General features: G+C 30.0%; 1 protein-coding gene across 1 annotated transcript; it reads left to right on the plus strand.

Annotated features, from left to right (window-relative positions):
* The first annotated feature begins 1,345 nt into the window (after positions 1-1,345).
* On the plus strand, positions 1,346-3,891 carry LOC110644695 (uncharacterized). The gene has a single exon (XM_021797601.2). It carries the CDS (start codon positions 1,467-1,469, stop codon positions 3,762-3,764), a length of 2,298 nt encoding a protein of 765 aa, XP_021653293.2. The 5' UTR covers positions 1,346-1,466; the 3' UTR covers positions 3,765-3,891.
* Positions 3,892-21,688: the final 17,797 nt, after the last annotated feature.

Raw genomic sequence — 21,688 nt, forward strand, 5'->3', positions numbered from 1 at the left:
AAAATATAGAGAAATTATATATATATATATATATATATATATATATATATATATATAAACACATTTGTATCTTATAGTTAAATATTGTAATTAATAAATAGTTAAAATATATATTATATGATATATATATACTATTATATTATATAATATACTTAATTCTAAAATATATATACACTTTAAAGTTAAAAGATTATATAATTTAGAAATATCTAAAAGATATATTATATGATATATTATGCATTAATAACGAAATTCAAAACTTAAATGCTAATTTAAATGTGACTTTTTAAGGAAATAATTATGTAAAATTATTTTAAGAATCAAGAACCGAATTGAAATCGTATCGAACCGAATCAGAATCGAAAAACTGAGAGCCGTATCTAATCAGAACCAAAACAACAAAGAACCAAAAAAAAAAAAAAAAAAAACTAGAATCATATCGAAATTTCAATTCAGTTTTGGTTCCTAGACAGACTCCAAATTGAATCGGAGCCGCACACCTCTGTCAGCCACCTCATAGAAGGGAGGAACAGGTAATTAGTCAGCCAAAAGCACTTGTTCAATCTAGCAAATCTAATAGTAGAACTATTGCTCATATCCAAATTCTTAGTAATACGAATCGAATAAGTCATCTAGAAGTTTATGCAATATCAATTATCTTTGATAGTGATTTCAACAATGAAGGTGCAAACTCCAATTTCAGAAACATGTTGATAGTAATTTCGAAAGACAGGGTCTTAATGTAAAACTTTAGATCAACATACTTTCACTTTGGGAATCATTGTGACTAAAGTGAATAAAGTCTCTTTCTTGTATGAAATATCTCAGCGGCATGTGAATTATTATTTTTTATTTAATAATATTATTTTGATATAATATCAGTGAAATTTGATACCGTCAAACAAAATACTGTGATTTACTAATAGAGTCTTACCACAACATATTACTTTATCGTAAAGTAAAACTGAGTGAAACCATATGATACTTTTTTTTATAATTTTTTCATTATTTTGCATTCCATATCAGCAATTTTTTCTTTAACATTAATCGTTTTCTTTTTCATATCAGTAATTTTCTCTTTCCCGTCATAAACTTTTGATAAAAAAAATTGGAAAATCGTTTGTTAACTGTATAAAATTTCAGGATATTACTTTATGATAAAGTGAATGACATTTTTTTTAATTTTTTTTGCAAAATTATTATTTTCAAAGAGGGGTGAGTATTTAACAAGTCAAAAAAATTAATTTAAATTTTTAACCAGTAAATCTCAAACAGCAGCGGACCTTTTCATAAATCTTTCCCGAGTCTGTGGACCGGGTCCGGGGCCGGGCCCGGGTCTAAATGATTTGTAAAGTGCCAGGATCAAAGCCTGCAGAGCGTAGACTATTGTCGTCGTCGACTTTACCTTCGGGTGTTAGAATCGCTAACAAGATTTATTAAACTGAAGATGACAAACGCTTGAAAATATGACCACTGCCACCGCCGCTGCAGCTGCCGCTGCCGCTACCACCAAAGCTGAAGTGACCATGACCTCTCCGACTAACTCTCAGAATCAAGCCCCAAGCTCTCCCTCACAAGATCCCAATCACAATCAACAACAAAACCCCCCACAATCAAATGATCCCGAATCCCCTAAAACCCTAACGCTAGAAATTCCGGAAGCAGAACATCCTAACCCACAAGACGATGATCCCAACCAAGATGACCCAGAAGATATCATCCCTATTTCTCCAACAATCTGCGATCCCCACGTCTCCTCCACCTCTGTTGCGACTAATTTCACCGCCTTTCGCCGCGGCGGAGGCGGCGGGAAACGTAGTAAGCGAAATCATCACCAGGAAAGGAAGTATCAGAAAAGGCTCAAAATTCTTGTTGGAACCCTTAACCCCGTACCGTTTGTGCTTGTCAAAGCCCTCGATTTCCCCTCCCATGAAGCTCTCCTAAGACGACTTGGACTATGGGAATTTGTTCACCTGCAGTTCGATGTCAACATCCGCACCGATCTTATTATGCAATTGATTCTGACATTTAACCCCGCCGGTCGCCATAGCTACGTCAACGGGTGTCGCATCAAAGTCAGCCGCGCTGATTTGGCTCGCGCATTGAATCTGCCGACGAAAAAGGATAAGGTGGACACTGTGCAAGAGTTGAAGGAGAGCGAAGAATCTATAGGATTCATGCAGGAATTCGTGTCTACTTGGTTGTTGTTGCATGAAGATACCTGGATGATGACTGACGATATTTTGAGTGTGACTAATGCGATTAAAGAAGGGCATTTTGAGAAGGTCGATTTTGCTAAGTTAATTTGGCTTATGCTCGAGAAGGAGTTGGCGGCAGCACCCAATTTAGGTAATTGTTATTATGCCTCACATTTGCAAAAACTGATAGAACATCAGAAGAGTGACTTGTTTAAGGAAGAGCCTGTTAAAATGGAGGTCGATGTGAAGGACGATGGAGAGGAGGAAGATGTGAAAATAAGTCACGAACTTCGTGTAGGATCAGAGTTGGAAGAGCATAATATTGAATTAAGTCTTGGTGGACTGGATAATTCAGGGAAAGATGATGGTGGAAAAGAGGGAAAGGAACAAGTGGGTGATGAGGATACTATGGATTTTGAGGAAAGTAAGGAGGATGAAGAACAGGGGCAGTGGCTAAAGAGCAGCGTGGGTGGGCATTTTCTGCGGCAATGTAATCTTGGTGAAGTTGGGGATGTGGAATGTGAGGAGAGAAAGCAGAAAGAAGAGGTGGGAGAAGAAGAGGAAAAAGAAGGTGAAGATGGAGAAGAAGATAATGATGAGGAAGTGGGCTTTAGTATTTCACCGAAAGGGGATACTTTGGATGGTGTAAATTCTGAGAATCTAATTGCAGCCATGGAGGCAGCACAAATTCCTTTTAGTTCAGGGTTACAAATTCGTGATAATGTGTCCTCAGGGGACTTTATTTCAGAGTTACAAATTCGTGATAATGTGTCCTCAGGGGACTTTCTTGCATCTAGGGTTGATACACAAACAATTCCTGGTAGTTCATCACTTTTCAGTAACGGTAATGGAAATAAGAGGGAAATTGAGCATCTTGAGAATGATATGCCCCATCATGCACTTAATGGGGGTAATAAGAGGATTAGGAGTGATGGACTTTGGGATATGAAATCAGCATCCGATTTTGAAATTTGTATGGAGCAAATGGAACATTTTATGGGGAAAGCTAGGATGTTGTATGAGACAAAGGAGCAGGCTTACCAAGATATGAGTATGAGTCAACAGTTGTTGCTTAGTGAGTTGCAGAAGCGGGATATGGCGATTCAGCATTTACACAAGGCCAAGATGGAGGAGCAACAAAAAAGGCAGTTAGAGGTTTATAGGCTTGAACGTGAATTATATACGATGGGAAATCTTTTAGAAGGATATAGAAAGGCTTTGAAGGAGACGCACAAGGCATTTGCTAATTATCGAGCAAAATGCCCACTGCCTGAAGAACCAATTTACAAGGATACTGGGTCTGGGGGACTTGTTTTGAGCACCATAGAATTGGAGAAGGAGTGTTTGAAACAAGTGGAAGAAGAAAGGCAAAAACGTTTGCTGATTGAGAACAAGATTAAGGAATTTGAGGTAGGTTGTATTACTAAATTTGAAGCATATAAAGATGGGGTGGAGTTACTGGGTAACAAGTTACTGGAGGTTGAAAAGGAATTCAATGTCTTGAAGGAAATATTTGCAAAACGGAAGGTTTCAGAGATGCCAGAATGTCCTCCTGCTGAAGAATGAGTTTGTTGAAAGTATATGGAAATGAAAGTGAATGCCAGCTATTATATGTAAGTTTAATGGCACAACTGTACCTGTGTTGTTGGAAACTAGAAGCTCAAATTAATGTTAATTGCTTACGGTTTTCTTACTTGTGATTTGTTGTATGTTTGATCAGTAGTTTGGGGGTGACACTGACAATGGGTTTTTTACTTGGTGGCTAAGATGTGAATTTCAGGTCCGCTTAAAATGGGGTAAAACATTGCAGCAGAACTCAATTTTACAGATTTCATGTTTGGTCCATTTCTTGTTCACATTGGTTTGGGTTGGATTGAGCGCACATGTATGCTGTAATCTTCAATTTGGCCCCCTATAGGAAATTTGAATTATCCACTTATTAAGAGGTATGTGCTGCCACAAGGCACATATTAATCTTAACCATTTGTGTCGTAAACGCAACCCACAAATGCAAAATAGATGTACCTAGAAGGTTAGCTTCTTGACTAGCTTAGATGTTTGGGGTTTGCACTGGTCTGCTTTCAAATTTTATCCAGAATTGAAGTTTAGCAGGATAGTATGCTATAGGACTGTTAGCTTGCTAAGGGCTAAACATTTGATGTTTTGTAGTGAACTTTTGCTAGATTTACTTGAAGATTAGAAGATACATCCATACTTGGTGCCAAACTCCAGTTACTCAAATTGATAAGCATCAAACTGGGAGAGCCACATTTTAGTAAACAAGCAACCAAAATAAAATAAAATAAAATAAAATAAAATAAAACAAAACAAAAATAGTGCTAATAGAAATCCTACAACAATTTTTCCATAATAATATTTATGTTACATGTGTACCGATTAAGCATTAGAGCTCTGATTTCTGATCCAGAAGCTCAGGTATTGGATGGTAAGGCTCACAAGTCATAACCCATATAAGAAGAGATTGAATTTGTTTTGTGGAAATAAATGAATACAAATATAAGCTAGCAGTAGATGCAAAAGCAAATACGTAAGCAATGAGGCAATATTAAAAAATCTGGATAACTACTTGTCTGCTGTGCAAAACTAGTTAATAAAATTGTCCATGACAACAGACTACTTCTGTAGTCAGGAGAATAAAGGTTCTGCAAAAATGATGATGATCAAATATATATGAATGTGTACTCATTTCTAATTGACAATAAGAATGGTTCAAAAAAATACTTACACAAGGACATAGTATACCTAAATTGGACACAAAACCGGAATCACGAGCAATTTCACTTCTCTCACTTCTCTGTACTCTCCCATTTGCAAAAGATTCCACATGAGAAACCACCCCATCATTTATTTTCTTCTTAATATTATCAACTAAATATGTTTCATTACTAATCACTGACAAAAAATTTTCATGGGTAAAATTTTTAAATCTTTTTAAAATTTTTCTTTTCTATTTTCTTCTTAGTATTATCGTAGGTAATTACTGATAAAAAAATTTTCGTAGGTAAAATTTTTTAAGTTTTTTTAAAATTTTTCTCTCCTATTTTCTCCTTAGTATTACTGACTAAATATGTTTCGTTTGTAATTACCAATGAAAATTTTCGTAGTTAAAATTTTTAAAATTTTTCTTTTCTATTTTCTTTTTAGTATTACTGACTAAATATGATTCGTTGGTAATTATCAATAAAAAATTTTCATAGATAAAAATTTTTAAGCTTTTTAAAATTTTTCTTTCCTATTTTCTTCTTAGTATTACTGACTAAATATGGTTCATTGATAATTATCGATGAAAAATTTTCGTAAGTAAAATTTTTTTAAGCTTTTTAAAATTTTTCTTTTTTATTTTCTTCTTCTTATTACTGACAAAATATGTTTTATTGGTAATTACCGAAGAAAATTTTCGTAGGTAAAATTTTTTAGGCTTTTTAAAATTTTTTTTTATTATTTGTTCTTAATATTACTGACTAAATATGTTTCGTTGGTAATTACTGACGAAAAATTTTCGTAAGTAAAATTTTTAAAATTTTTCTTTCCTATTTTCTTCTCAGTATTACCGATTAAATCGTTGGTAATTACCGACGAAAAATTTTTGTAGGTAAAAATTTTTAAACTTTTCTTTCTTATTTTCTTCTTAGTATTACAGAATAAATATATTTCGCTGGTAATTACTGATGAAAATTTTTGTAGGTAAAATTTTTTAAGCTTTTTAAAAGTTTTCTTTTCTATTTTCTTTTTAGTAGTACCAACTAAATATGGTTCATTGTTATTACCGACGAAAAATTTTCGTAAGTAAAATTTTTTAAGCTTTTTAAAATTTTTCTTTCTTATTTTTTTTCTTAGTATTACTGACTAAATATGTTCGTTGGTAATTACCGATAAATAATTTTCGTAGGTATTTATTTTAAAATTTTATTTTTTATTTTCTTCTTAATATTACTTATAAAAAATAAGTTCGTTAATTGGCAATCACCAACGAAAAATTTTTGTAGGTAAAATTTTTTAAGTTTTTTATTTTTTTATTTTTTTTAATATTGCCGACTAAGTCCAAACTAGTCGATAATTACCAATTAATCTTTTTATCGGTATTTTTTTTATTTAATCGCTAATTTTACTGCCAATATTAGATGCCATTTTTACCTATAAAATTTCATCATCGGTAAAGGGTTCATCGATAATCGGTCGGTAATTTCATAGGTACAAATTGGTTTAAATTTTATTTCTCTTTTTCGTCAGTAAAGTGTTGGTAAATTACTAATGAAATTCTGTGATCGGTAATTTTCGTAATTATTTTTAAAATTTCTTGTAGCGTTTGGCAAATTAAGTTGCATACTTTAAATTCATTATTTAATTCTACTTTGGGGAATTAAAATTGTCATTTTATACTCATCACCTTTTGGAGACTTGATAGTATTTGTTTATTTCTATGTTAATTTCAGAAAATAACTTTCAAAGTTAATTGAAAGAAATAATACAAGTTTAATTATATGTTAACTTTTAAGTGGGAGCATCTCAAATTATGTTAGAGTTTACTTTGCTTCATTTTCTCAAATATTGCCTTTGATCTTTTTTACTTGGCTCCCGAAAAAAAAATGTAACAATTTCTAATACATGATTTATCTCATATGACGCCCATACACTCATAAATATTAAAAGTCTTTGCTAAGCAAGAAAAATTTTCATTTATTGTCAGTCAAAATCAATATATAGACCTCTTTCGGATGTGCAATAAACACTTAACACCATATTATTTTATGAAACTATTGAGCAAATTCACAACATATTTTATATGGAATTATCTTCACAAAAATACTTGTACAAAACATTGTTTTTGTAGATGAAAAACAAAAGGTATTTAGCCCGTCCTTAGTGATAATTCGCCATTATCAAGTTCAAGGTGATAGTCCACGCTTCAAAAATTATGAGGTGATGGCCAAAATTTTATTGTCTAAGTACAACAAACCTAAAAATTCGTACTCGGATGGGGGGACTAATGATATAGCTCCCCAATATATATATATATATATATATATACAAAATTTTATTGTCTAAATACAACAAACCTAAAAATTCGTACTCGAATGGGGGGGACTAATGATATAGCTCCCCAATATATATATATATTATTTCTTTTGAGTATGGGTTTGTGTCGAAAAATAAAAAATCAAATGCATTCAAGTGGGGTTTTCTAGAAAGTATTAATGAGCTAGACCCATGCTTCGAGTTATTTCATGTCATAAACAAACTTAAACTCTCAAGAAATCCGTTAGACAGGCAAATTCACATCTCTTACAACCGACACAATAATACAAATAAGAATAATAATAATCAAGGATTCTCTTGAGAATAAAATTGTGTTATTTGCCTCCCTTTCACAAAAAAGGAAGAGATGAATTGATGTATTTTTTTTATTAGATTATTGGATTTGGATCCGTTGAGGCTGACGGGGCTCAAACCCGATATTAGCTCTAACTTGAGCGTAAAAGGGTTCTTATCAAGAATACCCTGATAGATTTCTGACCCATTTGTTATCTATTTTGTAGGTCTATACCAGCTAGAAATTTTCATGAACTGCAATATATATATATATATATTCTTATAAATTTAATTATTAAATTTTCTTTTTTAATGACAAATGCATTTCTGCAAATGGCAAATCAACTGATACACTTTTTTATTGAAAAATATCTTGACAATAGAAAATTTTCTTATTTTAACCCCAGAAAAAATTTTTTAAAATTGCCACTGAGTTTACAGAGAGTTTCTTCGACCATAAGAACTGGAAAAATAAAATTTTTATTAAGGGACTATTTTATTAATAAAATAAAATATCAAAAATTAAATTGTTTCATATTAAAAATATAGTTAAGGAAAAAATAACTAAAAGTTGAATGGAGAGACCTACTTGTATATATAACAAAAGTGAGAGATTAGATTACTTGATTTTGAAAATATAAGAGTTAAATGGTAGGTTTTGACATTTTGCTAAATTTTAAGTATTAAATTATAATTTTGTTGTTTTTTTTTTTTATATATGTCAAGCATAATGCGGCTTTGCGTCTGTCACTGTTTTTTAACTTTGATAAAATAAGCTTTTACACTGTTTGAAAAAATAGCGAGTGTGGTAAATGCTCCAAAAATAGAGAACAAAACTAAAATAAAATCCTTGAACTGCCAAATTGTGCTTATATTAAATCTATTAATATTAGTAATTTTAATAATAATTTTGATTGGAAGAAATTTATTTTGAAATATCACATAAAAATTTAATTATTTTAATATAAATTTCTAAGTTTTATTTTATATTTTATTAAAAATTGTTAAAATTATCTAAATCATTGAATTGAAAAATTTTTACAAGATTGAAATTGAAATTATAACCCTAACGATTTTTAATATATAGTAAAGTTTAAAAATTAAGGTACATGTTGATATTTTTTCATTAACTTTTTCAAATGTAAGAAATAAATAATTTAAATTTATTCCTTCAATAAAATCCTTTTAAATTCATACTTCAAAAAATAATAGTAGTAGTAGTTCTTTTATTTTTGTTTAATTTTCTTAATTTATATGAGAGTGTAATTATAAATAGACAAAAGGCCTATCTTAACCTTTAAACTATGAGTCAATAATTATATAATCTTTTAAAGTGTTATATAGTCCAAATAAGCTTTTTAAATTTTAAAAAAGATCAAATTAGCTCTTTATTATTTTAGGGACAAGTGAGCCTTTTAACTTTTAAAAATAAATAAAAGGCTAAACTATAATTTGCCTCTTGTATAAATTAATTAATGAGGGACTTTAGCGAGATTTGTATTAGAGGTAAATTATAATTCAGTCTTTTTTATCTATTTTTAAAAGTTAAAGTATTTATTTATCTATAAAATAATAAAATGATTTATTTAATTTGTTTTTAAAATTTAAAAAACTTATTTAATTTTTTTTTAAATTGAAGAGTTTAATTAGACTCTGAAATAATTAAAAAACTTATATAACTATTTAATATAATTTTAAAGGTCTAAATAAACCTTTTGCTTTATAAATAATTACAACTAGAATAAATAGTTTAAAGATTATTTTGAGCTTAATTAGACATGGAGTAAAAATTAAGTGGCTTGTTTGAACTTTATTATGAAAAAAAAATTTTTTCTCACTTCTTTTATCATTTTTTTGACGCGTGTCTCCCATATGCTAACTTTTTGTTAGATTTTGGGCTTAAACGGACTTAAATGAAATTTTTTATTTTGTTGAGGTTAATTTTGGCATTATTTGAGCATCAATCAAAAGTTTTTAAACTTATTTAAAATTTGTTCCCACTGTTTTTTCGTTTGGTTCTGTAAATAAAATTAAATTTGAGTCCTCTTGAAAAAGCTCAACGAACTGAGTTGAAGATTTATTTATAGATAATAGGGTAAACTATAATTTAGTTTTTGAGATTTGATAAAATCTATAATTTAGTTCTATATTTTTAAAACTAAGCAATTTAGTACCTGAAATTTTATAAAACTTACAATTAGTCCTTGCCATTAGAATTTTATTAAGTTTTCGTTAATTTTATTAAAAATGGCTAAAATGCCCTTACCTTTGTTTTTAATCTAATAACAATTTAGTCACTTAGATTTTATTTTCTTAATAATTTAATCCCTGATATTTTATTTTATTAATAATTTAATTCTTATATTTTTAAAAGCTAGGTCCCTTCTAAAAAAATTAAATTTAAACTATTAAAATATGGATTACTTACTATAAGGTCCTTAAAAAAATATGAATATGGATGTAAATTGTTATTAAAAGAAAACTTCATCGATTAAATTATTTTCAAATTAAAAATGGAGTTAAAAAGATTTTTGGTATTTTTGCTAAATTTAATGGGACAATGGAGATTCACTTATAGGTTTATTAAAATATCAAGGATTAAATTATTTGGTTTTAAAATTATATGGACTAATTTATAGCTTTAACAAAATTTTGGGGACTAAATTGCTAATAAAATAAAATCTCATATATTAAATTATTTTTAGATTAAAAATAGAATTAAGAATATTTTGATCATTTTTACTAAAATTAATAATAACTTAATACAAATTCCAATAGCATGTATTAAGTAATAGGTTTTGTCAAATTTAAGGGACTAAATTGATTAGCTTTGAAAACATATGGAATAAGTTGTAGTTTTTATTAAACTTAAGAGATTGAATTGTAGTTTATCCTGGAAAATAATAATAATGATAATCTCACTCCTCCAAGGGCTCTGGGCTTCTGGGCGTCATTCGCCTATTACAGTAGACAACTTCTGTAGCTTTAATTTTCTACATTAATAATCTCTCTTTCTGCCTTTTTCTTTTTCTTTTTTTTTTTTGTTTTTTGAAAGAGCTGTGCTTTTTCATCGTGTGCCCTTTTTCTTCTTTTCTATATTAAAAAAAAATAAAAATTACTTTCATTTGTCTTTTGTTGCCATGTTTAAAGGTTGCTTTGTGGGTATTACAATGCTTATTTTAACGATCATGCCCAAAAAATTGTGGCGAGTTATGTGGCGAGAGGCAAAAGATCATATATCAAAACTGTATAAAGTACACTAAGTAATAGGATAAATTTTGATAATTATCCCTGAACTTATCCAGTTATAATATTACTGTCTCTCAACTTAAAAATATAACATAAAACCCTATCAACTTTTAAATTTTGCACAATAAAATCTCTTTAACATCCAATTACTAGTTTTTCAATTAGACGCTGACCTGGACAGTTCTAGCATTGGGCTTAGTCAGTATTTCTCTTTTCTCTCTCAAGTCATGAATAAATTGAATTATTTTTCTCTCTATAGACAGAATAATTTTTCATGCGTAAAGAGAATAATTTTACACTTTGCATAAGAGAGAAGAGAGAAATGTTGACTAAGTGACATGCAGGAGCTATTCACATCAGTTTCTAACTGAAAAATCAGTAATTGAAAGTCAGAGAGATTTTACTGTATAAAATTTGAAAGTTTAGAGGGTTTTATGTTACATTTTACAATTAAAGGACTATAGTGTTATAACTATATAAGTTCAGGGACAGTTGTTGAAATTTATCTCTAAGTAATGCTTAGAAAAGATGGTAGAGTTATATTGATCCCACTTAAGTACCATCTCCTTGGATAATATTTTCTAGACATGCAATTCATACAATCCTAATAGAAATAGATCTACTGGTAAGTACCGTTTTCCCATAACACTACTACGGTACTAAAGATTTATGTCATAAAGGCATAGATAGACAGGAGTCGCCACTCAAATAATAACTACGACATGTTCATTGTTTCTTCTAAAGGATATTAATTTCCAATAGGGTCATAGATGGCAACTTATTCTTTGCAAAGGTTTCACAACCATCATCACAATAGTCAAATGTCTAGATTCGAGACAGTGGGTACGTAAAGAGAAGGGTTAGGCACCCCTTACGCCTGATCTAACTTCGTTAATTCAAGTGTCAATCCTCTACTAATATTTCTAAAAGTCTTCTTTATTATTCCTTTATCAAACTTCCTACCTAAACATGCAATTTCTAAACTTACGAACGCAAGTAATTCAAACAAGGATTGTTGTTTATAAATAATTTTTATGCGCAAGTACTCTTTATCTATGGGGTTGCTAAATCAAATTAAGTGAAATTTACTGAATGACTAAAAATAGTCTATTATTGACAATTTAATTTACAAACAAGTTCATTTTACAAACAACCCTAAGTTTATATGTAATTAATTAATTTATTTATTTACCCTAAGGATAATTAAACTAATTAAATTATGTATATGTTGCAATTTATTCTAACAAACATATAAAGGCTCAAGCAATTACGTCCTAAAAAATATTTATTTCTAATTTCTAATATGCTAATTTATTTTATTTCTTATCAAATATTTAATTACATTTAATTTATATGTCAAAGTTGATTTTTTATACAAACAAGATTTAATTTTAATTTATCTAATATTTATTTAATTAAATTTCATACACCAGTGGTTAGACTTCTATTTGGTTAAAACTACCTAATGGCCAAAGGCCCTCTAATCTAATCTTAACACTTCATAACACTATATCACATCATATACATCATTAAAATTAGATCTAGATACAATTTAAAACTTGAACACAAAAAAAATAAACACATGAAATTTTCAAATCTGGCAAATTCACTATTTTTTATATTAAATTATTACTAAATAAATTAAAAAATTGAAAATTTTAACAGTAACAGATTTGTATTATTTTTTTAAAACTATGATATCTCTCAAACTACAAAAACCTTTTTCATGAAAGCAATGGAAAAAGTTAGGTAAGATCTTAAATTTAATTTTAGACTCAAGAATCGCAGAAAAAAAAAATGAAGAGTTGAGAGAGATATGAGCCTTAAAAGTCGATTGCATTGCAAATTGCGAATGACTAAAATTAATCTATTATTGATAATTTAATTTACAAACAAGTTTATTTTACAAATAACCCTAAGTTTATATATAACTAATTAATTTATTTATTTACCAAGTTACCCTAAGAATAATTATATTGATTAAATAATTTATATGTTGCAATTTATTCTAACAAACATAGGATAAATTTTGACAATCGTCCTTGAACTTATCTAGTATAACATTATAGTCCATCAACTTAAAAATGTAACATAAAACCCTTTCAACTTTCAAATTTTGCACAATAAAACCCCTCTAATATTAATTGTCAGTTTTTCAGTTAGATACTGACTTGAACAGTTCTAGTGCGGAGCTTAGTCAGTATTTCTCTTTTCTCTCTTAAGTTATATGTAAATTGAATTATTTTTCTCACTGTAAATAGAATGATTTTTCAGGTACAGAGAGAATAATTTTACAATTTAAATAAGAGAGGAGAGAAAAATGTTAACTAAGAACCATGCGGGAGCTGTTCACATCAGTTTTCAGCTGAAAATTCAGTAATTAAAAGTTAGAGGAATTTTACTGTGTAAAATTTGAAAGTTTAGGGGGTTTTATGTTACGTTTTAAAGTTTAAGGACTGTAGTGTTACAACCATATAAGTTTAGGGATAGTTATTGAAATTTACCCAGCAAATATATAAAGGGTCAAGCAATTAAGTCCTAAAAAATATTTATTTCTAATTTATAACATGCTAATTTATTTTATTTCTTACCAAATATTTAATTATATTTAATTTATATGTCAAAGTTGATTTTTCATACAAACAAGATTTAATTTTAATTTACCAAATATTTATTTAATTAAATTTCATACTAGTTAGACTTATATTTGGTTAAAACTACCTAATGGCCAAAGGCCTTCTAACCTAATCCTAACACTTCATAACACTATATCACATTACATAAAACTCAACTCAACTTAACTAAGCCTTTATCTCAAAAATTTGAGGTCGACTATATGGATTGTCTTTCTCCACTCTAAACGATTTTGGGTTAAGTCTTCGGAAATGTGTAATGCTTCTAAGTTATGTTGTAGTACTCTCATCCAAGTCAGTTTAGGTCTACCCCTACTTTTCTTTCTATCCTCTAACCTAATGTGCTCTACTTGTCTAACTGGAGCCTCTGTATATCTACACTTCACATGACCAAACCATTTCAATCTCCCTTCTCTCAACTTATACTCAATTGATACTACTCCTACCTTTTCTCTAATACTCTCATTACGGACTTTATCTAGTCTAGTATGGCCACTCATCCACCTTAATATTCTCATCTTTGTAACTTTTATCTTAGACACATATGAATCCTTCAGTGCCCAACACTCACTACCATATAACATGGTCGGTCGTATGGCTGTACGGTAAAATTTTTCTTTCAACTTATTAGGAATTTTGTGATCACATAAAACTCCTGTGGCACGTCTCCACTTCAACCATCTGGCTTGAATCCTATGACTAACATCTTCCTCATATCCCCCATCTGCTTGAAGGATTGAGCTGAGATATTTAGAGTGATTACTTTGGGATAGTACTACTCCATCCAAACTAACTCCTTTTCTATCACCAGTTCGACCTTCACAAAACTTGCAATGTATGTATTCTGCCTTCGTTCTACTTAACTTAAAGCCCTTTGACTCTAGAGTGCTTCTCCAAAGCTCTAGCTTTCTATTGACTCCTTCTCGTGTCTCATCTATCAGAACTTTATCATCCGCAAACATCAAGCACCAAGGGATACTCTCTTGTATATGTTTCATTAATTCATCTAAAACTAATGTAAAAAGGTAAGGGCTTATAGCTGAACCTTGGTATAATCCAACTGAGATAGAAAAATCTCTTGTGTCCCCTTTCACTGTGCGCACAATAGTAGTTGCTCCTTCATACATATCCTTCAATACTTGTATGTACATAATAGATACCCTCTTTTGTTCTAACACTCTCCATAAGAGATCTCTTGGAATACTATCATAAGCCTTCTCCAAATTGATAAAACCATGTGTAGATCTTTCTTCACATCTCTATATTTCTCCATCAAGCTTCTAATGAGAAAGATCGCTTCCATAGTTGAACGACCGGGCATAAAGCCAAATTGATTGAGAGAGATAGAAGTGTCCTGACATAGTCTATGTTCCACAACTCTCTCTCACAACTTCATAGTATGGCTCATGAGTTTAATTCCCCTATGGTTTGAGCAACTCTCTATATCTCCCTTAATTTTAAAAATATGTACTAAAATACTCCTCTTCCATTCATCAGGCATTTTCTTTGAGTTTAGAATCTTATTAAATAATTTAGTTAACCATGCAACTCCCACATCTCTCAAACACTTCCACACTTCAATTAGTATTCCATCAGGTCCACAGGCTTTACCTACTTTCATTCTCTTAAGTGCTTCCTTTACTTCCAAAGATCTAATCCTTCTAGTATAATTCACATTCTTTTCTATTGCTATGTAGTCTACGTTCCCGCTATTACCACTTTGACTATCATTAAAGAGATCATCAAAATAATTTCTCTATCTTTCTTTAATGTCTTCACCTTTCACCAAAACTTTTCCTTCTTTATCCTTAATGCACCTAATTTGATTGAGATCTTGACATTTCTTTTCTCTCCTCCTTGCTAATCTATAAATATCTTTCTCCCCTTCTTTAGTTCCAAATTTCTCATATAACTTTTCAAAGGCCTGCGCTCTTGCTTGACTAACTGTCTTTTTTGACTCTTTCTTTGCTACCTTGTACTGTTCATATACCTCATTATTATCACACTTAGTTAATTTCTTATACCATTCTCTCTTTCTCTTCACTGCCTTTTATACTTCCTCATTCTACCACCATCTCTCTTTTGAGGGTGGTCCATGTCCTCTAGACTCTCCAAGTACTTTTCTGGCTACTTCTCTAATCTTTGATGCCATATGTATCCACATACCATTGGCATCCACATCCAGCTTCCATGCTTCGGACTCGAGAAGCTCATTTTTGAACTTCACTTGCTTTACTCCTTTGAACTCCCACCACTTTGTTGGAGCTATACTATTTCTTCTAATCTTACTTGAATTGTTCTTAAACTTGACATCCAAGACCACCAACCGATGCTGACTTATTAAAGTCTCTCCCAGAATGACCTTACAATCCTTGCATAAAGCTCTATTTGTCTTCCTGGTTAAGAGTAAGTCAATTTGGCTTCTATGTTGCCCACTTTTGAAAGTCACTAAATGTGACTCTCTTTTTATAAAGTAGGTATTTACTAGTATTAGGTCGTATGCCATAGCAAAATCCAGAATGTTTTTTCCCTTCTCATTTCAGCTACCAAAACCAAAACCTCTATGAATATTATCATAACCTTGCCAGTCACTTCCTATATATCCATTCAAATCTCTACCAAAGAAAACATTCTCTTCATTCGGTATGCTTTGTATTAGATCATCCATATCTTCCCAAAACTTTATTTAGTCTCACTATCTAGTCCTATTTATGGGGTATAAGCACTAACTATATTTATTATTTCTCCTTCTAGTACTAGCTTTACTAGTATAATTCTATCTCCTACTCTTTTCACAGCTATTATAGCATCTTTCAATATCCTGTCTATGATTATGCCCACTCTGTTCTTATTCCTCTCCTTTCCAATAAATCACAGTTTGTACCCTGATTTACCTACTTCCTTGCTTTTCTCTCCTGCCCATTAGTCTCCTGAATGCAAGCAATATTCACCATTCTCCTTTCCAAGGTATCCACAAGCTCCATTAATTTTCCTGTAAGTGATCCAACATTCCAAGTACCAACCCTGATTCTCTTCCTATTATGTTCGTTCCTAATTGATCTCCTTCTAAGATATGTTCTATTGCTCTCTATGCCTATCTTGTGTTCTGTTCTACTGTCTATTCTTCTTTCTGTCCTATGGACTAACTTCTTTACCCACACTCATCCTTGATGTGGAAACCCTTGCTAATTTAACACCACACCCAGGCATCGGCATGATGCATCGCTTTCGGTGAACTCCCTACAACCTTGCATATTTCTCACTATACTCGGGCTCCGCTGTAGTGCATCTTAAGTAGAGGACGCCCCAATGTTTATATCATTTGAATCTATAGCATGAGATGTGATGAAATTTTTATGCTGGTTTTCACCTACCGCAACCCTCCTTCTTTATCCGGGCTTAGGACCGGCTAAGCATAAACTGCTTAGGCGGAGTTACTATATCACATTATATACATCATTAAAATTAGAACTTGATACAATTTAAAACTTGAACACAAAAAAATAAACACATGAAATTTTCATATCTGACAGATTCACTGTGTTTTTATATTAAATCATTACCAAATAAATTATAAAAATTGAAAATTTTAATAGTAATAGATTTGTACTACTTTTTTAAAACTATGATATCTCTCAAACTACAAAAACTTTTTTCATGAAAGCAATGGAAAAAGTTAGATAAGATATTGAATTTAATTTTAGACCCAAGGATCGCAAAAAAAAAAAAAAATGAAGAATTGAGAGAGATATGAGCCCTGAAAGTCGATTACACTGCAAATTGAGATTTGCAAGCACTCTAATTTTGGACAGCTATAACTCATTCAATTTAACAACTTTTTTCACAATTCTTGAGTCTAAAATTATTAGAATTTCATGAAGATTACAAATAGAATTTTTATACAATTTTTACAAAGACAGAAGTACACGAAAATTAATTAAAAACATAATGATAGAAATAAGAACATGTGCAAAGTTGTTATCACCCTCAAATTTATCATATATACATGCAAATTATGAACATATAAGGCTAATTTAAGGCATATAAAAATGAAACAACTATAGTATAAATTTTGACAACTGTCTTTGAACTTATCTAGTTGTAATATTACAGTCTTTCAACTTAAAAATATAATATAAAACCCCATCAACTTTTAAATTTTGCACAGTAAAATCCCTCTAATATCTAATTACTGGTTTTCTGTTAGACGCTGACCTGGACAGTTCTAGCATGCAGCTTAGTCATTATTTCTCTTTTCTCTCTCAAGCCATGTGTAAATTGAATCATTTTTCTCTCTATAGATGGAATAATTTTTCATGTGTAGAGAGAATAATTTTACATTTTGCATAAGAGCGGAGATAGAAATTTTGACTAAGAGCCATGTGGGAGCTGTTCACATTAGTTTCTAACTGAAAAATCAGTAATTGGAAGTCAGAGGTATTTTACTATATAAAATTTGAAAGTTTAGGGGGTTTTATGTTACATTTTAAAGTTGAAGGACAGTAGTGTTATAACTATATAAGTTCAAGGATGGTTGTTAAAAGTTATCTAACAACTATAGTATGGCATGGATCTTGAACAAAAAGTATCAAGAACCCTCACCTTGATTAAATCTTGAAAAACCTTTATTGAACTAAAGAAAGAAAAGAAAACAAAAAGAAGGAAGAGAAAATTTAGAGAGAGCTTTAGGGGCCGATCTCTGAGTTTTTCTTTTTTCTTCTCCCTAGTGGGATATTTATAGGGTTTGGATGTAGAATTATGATACAATTGAAAGACTTATTGATAGAGTTTAGGAAGGGATAAAGTAAAGATAAAATACAAAAGAATTTTAGTGAAAAAAAAGAGAGTGGAGGATGCCACCTAGGGAGAGAGAGAGAGAGAGAGGGAGAGAGCTAATTGGTAGGAGAAAAGGAGAGAGGGAACCGATTGGTGGGAGAGTGCTAAGGAGAGAGAGTTTGTCCAGGAGAGGGAGACTGAGGAAGGAAGAGATAGTGTGGGAGAGGGAGAGTAAAGATAAGGATAAAATTTTCTTTTCTTTATTTATTTTCAAGAAAAAAAAGTTTGTTAGGTGGACTTTTTATTTAATTGAAATCCCTATTCAAATCTTATTGAACCTATAAAGGTCAATTAGGCTTAGTTAAGTTTTTTTTTTTAAAAAAAATAAATTCCCATTATTAAATTTAAACAAAATAAATTTTATTTGAATTTAATTTACCATTTTTTGCTATTCAAAAGATTTTCTTCAAAAATCATGCCATACATATAATTATTTATTTTTAATACCTTTAAATATACCTCATAGTCATAAAATTTTTTTTGTTATCAAGTTCTTACGGTCTCAATACACAGACTCACAAAATCACAAAAATAGAGGTATATAAAAATGCTTTTATTTTTGCTTGTTTGGAGGTGGGCTGTGAAATCTAAACGACAAGTAAAAGAGTTTGCTAATTGATTTGTTTTTGACCCCCATTTTTAGATTGTTTTGGTGGGGTGGGGGGGTGTGAAATTCTAGAATAGAGAATGGACTATTAAGTTATATTTGGGTTGAGTTTAATGAATTTCTCTTCTTGTCTGAACATTGGTGCAATTCATTAAAGAGGTAAACTTCTTTACTTTATATTTCTGTAGTTCATTTCTCTTTTTGATAAAAGCTAAGCCAACTTGACGCTAAAAATAAGAAAAATTTTAAAAAGCTTAAAAAATCTTACCTACGAAAATTTTTCGTCGATAATTACTAATGAAATATGTTTAGTCGGTAATTCATCAGTAAATCACAAAAAGTATGAAATTTCTATATCGTTTGTAAATAGATAGGAGAGGAGTAAGTTTCTCTATAAAAGGAAAGCCACTCCCCAATATAGGGCAATTGTGGCACAGCCACTATGTGGGGCCTACTTTGGGCCCCACGAGTAATTTTTTTTAAATCATTTAAATCTTAAAAATTTTAAAAATAATTTTACATTTAAATTAAAATAATTAACATTTAGTATTGAATTTAAAAAAATAAAAAATTTTAAAAAATTAAAAATAAATTAAAAATTTTAAATTAAATTAAATTTAAAAGTTAATTTAAATTAAAAATTAAATTAAATTAAATTAAAAAGTAAAAAATTAAATTAAAAATATGGAATAAAAATTAGCAATGAAAAGTTCTCATTGGTAATTACCTACAATAATTTATTGTCGTCAGTAATTACCAACGAAAAATATTATCGGTAATTTATAAGCGTACAATCTCCCACGAAATAACCTACAAAAAAAAATCCTAATTTACCTACGAAATAATTTGTCAGTAAATTTAGTGACAACATTTTTTTTTTGTCGGTAAAAATTACCTATGCTATAATTTGTGTACAAAAAAATTTTGTCGGTAATTCGTCGATAATCCTAATTACCAACGAAATATGGGAATATTTAATTGGTAATTTTTGCAGCTATTTTTTTTTTAATTTCTTATAGTGAAAAGAAGGATCAATGGATATGCAGGGGTATGGAACAAATGATGGCAAAATTGTGATCCCAAAATTTTGGGCCATTCATGTGATGGCAAAGATGGTAATTAATCCAATAATTCCATATAGACTATGTGATGATATCATGTAAATAAATTCTAAGGCAATTTCTTCGTTTAGTCAAAATAGTGGCAATGCTGGTAAAGAAAAGAGATAGCCTAGTAATAATGAGTAAAGCATAATGGCTCTCTCTTTTTATTATTATTATTATTATTATTATTATTATTATTATTATTATTATTATTATTATTATTATTATTATTATGTAGACAAACATAATGGCAATAAAGAATTGGTGCATTTGGGAAATCGATGGCAGATACAAATTTGACAACTAAGGATGGCAAATTTGTAATAATAGACTAATGGTACCATAAAATGTAATATTACAATGTCCAATTGCCTATCGGTTACTAATATGTAAGAAAAACCATCGAAATTATAAATAGTTCGGTTCTTATATTTATTTTTTTTTAATGTCAAATCTTTATAAAATAAAATATGAAAATAACGCTTAAAGCACATGGGTTATATATAGGCATGTAATAGTAAATAAGAAAGACTGATGCAATGACAAAATATTTATACTTACTACAAGAAGAATGTCATTAATTGATCATCCAATAGGATATAAAGTCCTCTGGCAAATTTAAAACAAAACTCATGTGACTGTAAATAAATTTTTTAGATTGTACTTAAGTAAAATTATAAATTTCTTGAGCATCATAAAAAATTTGATTGGGTTATTGCAAACTACAAGCCATCCTTTCACTTGGTTCATTCTCTAATTTTGAGTTCAGAATACAAAGAACAACTTCTTGTATTGTTTCCCACAAGCGGTGCCACTGTTGCGGTTCATGGAAATTCCTTGCGAGTATGGACCTGCAAAATATATAACAAATGGGTCAGAGGTCCACCGGGCTATTCCCAGTGAGTACCCTCCGATGTTCAAGTTAAATATGATATGAGACAATAGTGTATCAGATTGATTAGAGAGAAGAATATACCTCCATAGATGATCTGATATCTTTACATATAATATAGATAATGGTTAGTTAAGATAAACCAATTATGTAATTATAAGGATATTATTAGCTAGTATAGTTATAGGATTATATTTCTATTTATAGTGCATAATTATAGGCATTATTATATTTGGTAATTGCTTATCTTTAGTCAATATTATTTTCTTTTATTGAATGGGTCTTATAGTGGTTTAACTGACTAAATGAATTTCATGGTTAAACTATTAAATATGATTAGACTTGGGTAAATTTCAATAACTATTCCTGAACTTATATGGTTGTAACACTATAGTCCTTAAACTTTAAAACGTAATATAAAATCCCCTAAACTTTCAAATTTTGCACAGTAAAATCCCTCTAACTTTCAATTACTGATTTTTCAGTTAAAAACTGATGTGAACAGCTCCCACATGACTCTTAGTCAACATTTCTCTCTCCTCTATTATTCAAATTGTAAAATTATTCTTTCTGCACCTTAAAAATCATTCTATTTACAGTGAGAAAAATGATTCAATTTATACATAACTTGAGAGAGAAAAGAGAAATATTGATTAAGCTCCATGCTAGAACTGTTCAGGTCAGCGTCTAATTAGAAAACCGATAATTAGATGTTAGAGGGATTTTACTGTGCAAAATTTGAAAGTTGAAGAGGTTTTATATTACATTTTTAAGTTGAAGAACTATAATGTTATACTAGATAAATTCAGGGACGGTTGTCAAAATTTATCCGATTAGAC

The sequence above is a fragment of the Hevea brasiliensis genome, chromosome 7 (genome assembly GCF_030052815.1).
Source record: "Hevea brasiliensis isolate MT/VB/25A 57/8 chromosome 7, ASM3005281v1, whole genome shotgun sequence".
Lineage (NCBI taxonomy): Eukaryota > Viridiplantae > Streptophyta > Magnoliopsida > Malpighiales > Euphorbiaceae > Hevea > Hevea brasiliensis.